At 39.1% G+C, this 5,647-nt stretch overlaps 1 protein-coding gene across 1 annotated transcript in view; it reads right to left on the reverse strand.

The window, feature by feature from the left end:
- oxsr1b (oxidative stress responsive kinase 1b) overlaps positions 1–5,647 on the reverse strand; it is a gene marked incomplete in the record, with an annotated part of 51,645 nt that overhangs the window by 14,189 nt on the left and 31,809 nt on the right. Inside the window, 7 exon segments of the mRNA XM_014002174.1 lie at positions 487–609; positions 703–768; positions 2,785–2,833; positions 2,911–3,044; positions 3,138–3,239; positions 4,031–4,140; positions 4,258–4,313. Coding sequence (XP_013857628.1) covers positions 487–609; positions 703–768; positions 2,785–2,833; positions 2,911–3,044; positions 3,138–3,239; positions 4,031–4,140; positions 4,258–4,313 — 640 coding nt within the window.

Raw genomic sequence — 5,647 nt, forward strand, 5'->3', positions numbered from 1 at the left:
CCCCCCCAACTTTATGGATGATTTTATGGATTTAATTTTATGTATTATACTTGAATAAATACGGTAATTTGCTWCATGCTGTTCCTAATCCACGTGTGCACAGCCCTCACACGAACGACTCATCAACTGACTGCACTGCCCGGCTGTCACACGCTCTCCACTAACAGCTGAGAGTCCTTCCTTGTTAAGGGAATGCCATCTGTATTAAGGTGACAAGTAAACAACCCTGGATGCAGGCAGCTCGAGTGGGTAGGAGAAGCGCACTTGTCGCCTGGGGGCACTAACTGGCTTCACCTGCTGCTCCTTTTGACATCACACAAAACAGAAACACACACACACACACACACAGAGGGAAGACTTAATGGAGAGACAAACATGCTACTGCACAGACATGAGGATGACAGTTCAAACAGAGCACAGTGATTAAAAGACATGTGGAGCATTATAAATCCTGAGTGTGTGCAGACAAACAGCTAAGTTTCTCACTCTTAAACCTGCGACGGCTGCTTTGCCTTCTTCACTTTCTTCATCAAGTTCATCATCGCTCCACTCCCATTCACCGTCCTCTGTTTTATGCAAACGCCCGCTGGAGCCTGGCACCCGACGTACCTGACATCAAAACAGGTCCACAAGAATGAGYACATCGGTTAATGCTTTAAACAGAAAACATGGTTTTAATCAGATATTTCCTTTGTCTTTTACCTTTTTCGATCTCTCTGTTATTGTGGGCGTCTTGTGTATTAACTTCTCCAGTAAGTACTCGTGAGTCTGTCAGTGAGGGGAAAAAATAAACAAACCTAAAAATTACTCCATGAAGCTTTACGGTGTTCAATTCTTGCAAATTTAGAGCTGAACTCTCAATCTTTCAGATCAATGTTAAAGTTTGAATAGCTTAACAGCACTTCGTATTGAGTGTTTGACCCCAAATGTCATCAAAAAGTCACTTTGTTTTTATATCTTAAATATTATTGTTCAACTACTCTTGCAGCAAAATCGTTTCCAGTAACTAAACATTTATAATATTTGAATCCTTTAACCCCGGGCCGGTGGCATAGGCAGTAAAGGCAAATGCTAAGGGTCCCACCCATCTAGAGGGCGTAACAAATGGGGGACAAAAAAAGGTATAACTTTTCATCAAAGTGTAGTTGATTTAGTCTGTAGAATATTCAATGGTTCCTCGAGTTTGTGAACGTTATTTGAGGTGTTATTTGGTGAAGAGGATTTTTTCATAATAAAAGTATCATATGATGAAGTTAAGACTAACTCCTGGCACTCAAWTTGTAAAATGAAAACAAAATAAGGATAATAGAAGTTTCAGTTATGATCTAAAATAAAGTTTGGGTTGTAGTGTAATTGTCAGTGTTCTAATTTCATAAAATACTGATTTTAGGTTGTTTTCTTAATCCCAAGAACTTAATAAAATKCTCAAAAACACAAAAAATAAGTAGGTGCTCTGGGCGGGTTCTTCTTTACTGAGATGCATCAGTAAAGGATAAACTTAATAAAATGCTCTTCAATTGGATGGAAACCACAGAGTTTTCAGTGGCTGTGTTCATGAGCTGGGTCCTCATGAGTGCGCATTTGTCAGCCGCATATATCACTGCCCCACGCCGAGTGCTGTCCCAATTCGAAGGCTCCTCGTCATGCAGCTGAGGAATGCGGCTGACAAACTCTTAAAATCCGAGGATGCATCCATGTATCCTCACCAGCCGAGGATATCCCAGGGTTCAATGCGCCGGCAGCAAAATAAACAGAGAAATGAAGACGGTGGTGTTTTTATTTTCTTAAATGAGTCGGCGTAGTTTGGAAATTCACCACGGATCGAAGAATTTTTTTTCAAGTAAGTTTAGCAACTTAGCTGATGAAATTTATGATGCAATAAGATGTTAAATAAAAAAATGCAACTACAAGTTACAAGAATCCAATCATAATATTACAACATTAAAGTTGTATAAAAATGCAGTCATAATATTTTGAGAATAAAATCTTAATTAACTGAGACACAGCCAGTGAATCTTTAGCAAATTTTCTGGGGGRGTAAACCCCTGGACCTCCTAGAACTGCTTCACTCCACAGCTGCTCGTTAACGTGAACAAATGTTAGCAGGTACGAGGTAGACTTCAAGTATTTTGTTTCCAACTATTTTAATTGGACAACCTAGTTTCTAAGGATAAAATCAAAAGACAAAATTATTTATTTATTTGGTGTGTGAATGTTGTAAACTGGCTGTGATATTTAGATAATCGGCACCTGAAACAGGATGCCACATTGACTAGGGCTGGCCCTGCTTCAACCAGGGTGACAAACCAGAGATTTACAGCGTTTGCTTTAAAATGATGACATGCTGCCACCTGCTGCTCACACAAAGTATTGCAGTTGTTGAGCGTCGCACCAACCAAAGCTTCCAGGGTGTTTAGGATGTGTGACCTGCTGAATCTGCGCTCTAGTTGTTCTCGTTGCTATGATACTGGGTGTTCAGAGTGTTCGACTGTGTTTGTTGGAAACGGCCATCAATGAGAGGAATGCTGCACTGACCTCAGCTCAGGTCAGACACACTGACAGGTTGAAGATMAAGCCCTGAATCACACAAACCCCTCAGGGACGGCCCTTATAATTAGCCTCAGTTTCTGCTGTGACCTTCCCTTCAGTCAGCTGAGAGGATCGCAGCCTAATCAAATTATCAGATAAAGATTATTTCTGATTAAAGCATGCAATCTTCTGCCTTGATGCTGACTCACTCTGTTATCGATTCAGTGTAAAGACCAGGAGTCGTCAAGCACCTACCTTTGCTTTTTGAAAGAATTTATGCTTCAACAACTCTGACGAGGTTGGCCTAAAAMGCAGAGCGAGAGTGACACAAATCAGTAGTAGTTCAAGTGTCAGCCATCTTGGATCCTCGGTGAGGAGTACCTTTTCTCTGGATCCTTCTGTAAACACAAAGAGACCATCTTCCGGAAAGATTTGCCATATTTCTTCACCATCTCCTTGTCTGTGATGCCGGTCTCAAGGGTTGGTGGATCATTCTGCAGCGTAAGCATCAAGACCTGAGGACAACAGAAATATTTTGAGTCCCTCATTAAACGGTGCGATGTATGAAATAATACGATGGAATATAAAACGATAAGATCAATTCTTACCTTCATTGGTGGGTATTTGTGATAAGGTGCGGCTCCAGTGGCGAGCTCAATTGCTGTGATTCCAAAACTCCAAATATCAGCTTTGAAATCGTAACCCCTCACCTGAAGAAGGAAGCAAACACATTCAAACTGTTTATGCTTTTATTTTGAAACAACTAAAATAAACTACCTAGCTGCAGCCCATTTTCAACTTTAAAACTCCCTTTTTTGGATTTAATTCCTTTCTTCCTCACAGTTACAGCTGTTTCAATCTCTAGTTATTTACTGAGTTTTAAAGTGCCTGTGACGTCAAATTTTTGTTGAATGCATTTTTAGAAAGAGGACATTAATAAAATATTGCAAAAGAAATTTCATGTTGCTGAGATGAACAGTTGTTGAGATATTTGCCTGTGAAGTAACAGGAAGTGATGTCAAAGGGGAACGTCTGCATGTGAACAGAGCGTTGCTACAACAGCTGATAACACAAACTGTAGAGAATAATCTGATGTTTTAGATTATTTTGAGTTTCTATCAGAGAGATGAAGAAGAGTCAGAGTTCAAATATTGTTTCAATAAACAAAGACCAGAGTTTTCTTTGTTAAAGAGTTCCCCTTTGATGCCACTTCCTGTTTCACTTTGGCTGAGCCAAGTTCAAAAGAAAATATGCCAGTTATGAGTCAAAATGGGTAAAATCGTGTGTATTATTCCAACTTTCTTAAATATAAAGATGTTTTCTTTGACTTTTTGTATTTCAAGTATTTGCATGTCACAGGCRCWTTAAAATGCACATAAATTATAMATCTAAGATGGGGTTSATGGTAGCAATATTATTTGCTGCACAGATTTCTACAACAGTGTTACTATTCAGTTGTTTCTTTATATTAAAAAGTAGTTTTTCGCTRTCCAGGTCTGACCTGCTCCATGACCTCTGGGGCCATCCAGCATGGCGTCCCCACAAACGTCTTGCGCACTTTGTTTCGGGTCATGTCACCACCTGTGGCTAGAAAGGCGCTGACGCCAAAGTCTGACGGAAGGAGAAATGAGACGAAGTGAAAGAAGTTGGTCAATACCAGATTTGTAAAAACTGTGAAAATGAAGAGAGCGCAGTAAACATGAGCAAAAAAAAAACATTTCTGGATACCTGCAATCTGCACTGAACCATCATCTCCAAGGAGAATGTTTCCAGCCTTAAGGTCTCTGCAGAAGAAACATTCGACAAGGTTTTAGCTTTTCCTAAACTGTACGACATGAAACKGTCTCGAGCTCTCGCACTTCTCTTCCAGGACTTCATAAGTAACGTCTGAGTCTGCAGTTAATTTGGTCATCCCCGCTCTGCCTCCCCTGGTGTCGRTAAGGAGATTCAGCGGGGACAGCTGTCTGGCTGCCTGCGTGCCGCTGTCATCTCGCCAGCCAGACAGCATCGTCATAGCAACAGACATTTAGAGACAGACATGAAGGGTCAAGCGAAAGGCGAAGACACCGACGTGCCTACAGCAGCAGCAGCAGCGCCGGTGAGAACACGTCTTTCTGCTGTTCAGACTTTAAGGGAAATGAATGCACATTTTAAGACACAGTGATGAAACAAAGACCTCACAGGATGCAGAGACAGAGAACGCTGCCAAACACAAGCAGCCAGCTTGGTTYGGACAAATTAACCTGAGACAGATCTTCACACTGTACTGACAGACATATCGTCTAAATCTCAGCAGTTCCTGTTGTGGCCGGATGGGGGCGCTACCATAAAAACAACTGGTCCTGTAGCTGAAGTAAACGACTTGTAGATTCATTCAAGCAAACAAATGTATCTAAATAAAACTATATATTTTTTAAATTAGCTTAGAAGTTACATAATAACTATTAAAGTAAACAAAGACCGTCCGGATGCATCTCAGTAATCCAGGTAAAAAAATCAAAAAGAAAAAAATTGTGTAGGTCTTCTGGACGGGTTCTTCTCTTTTTTTTTTTTAAACAAAGACCATTTCGCCATTTTAGTCATGAATTTCAAGTGTAKCAAAAACTAAACTTAAACAGTAGGTAAATTTGTGGGTAACACTTTCTTTTACAGTACCCTTATTACCATGTAATTACAAGGTAATTAAAAAATGTAATTAAATGAAATTATTAGCTTATTACCATGTAAATATGTTGTAATTAGGGTACAATTTTACTATGTAATTAATTGTCTGCAGTAATGTAGCACTTAACTGGTAATGTATTACAATTCATTATGCAACACTTAAATAAGTAGTAGTTAATTTTGGACCGTTTTAAAGTTATATTTTATTGCACTTAACCACTAACCCCAAAATTTAGTTGCATTCTTTTGGTTATAAATATAGTTTTGAGTTACTATTGAATAGTAATTTGATTGTAGTTACCCAATAAAAGTAGTTTTACTAACAGCAGTTTTTATGGTAATTGTATCATAATTACGAAATATCCTAATTTATTTAATAACATGGTAATTATGGGACTAAAAATAAAGTTGGTAATTTGTTGGAAAATAGTGGGTAATAGAGATACTATTGAAC

This window comes from Austrofundulus limnaeus, unplaced genomic scaffold, assembly GCF_001266775.1.
Source record: "Austrofundulus limnaeus strain Quisiro unplaced genomic scaffold, Austrofundulus_limnaeus-1.0 Scaffold12, whole genome shotgun sequence".
NCBI classification, from domain to species: Eukaryota; Metazoa; Chordata; class Actinopteri; order Cyprinodontiformes; family Rivulidae; genus Austrofundulus; species Austrofundulus limnaeus.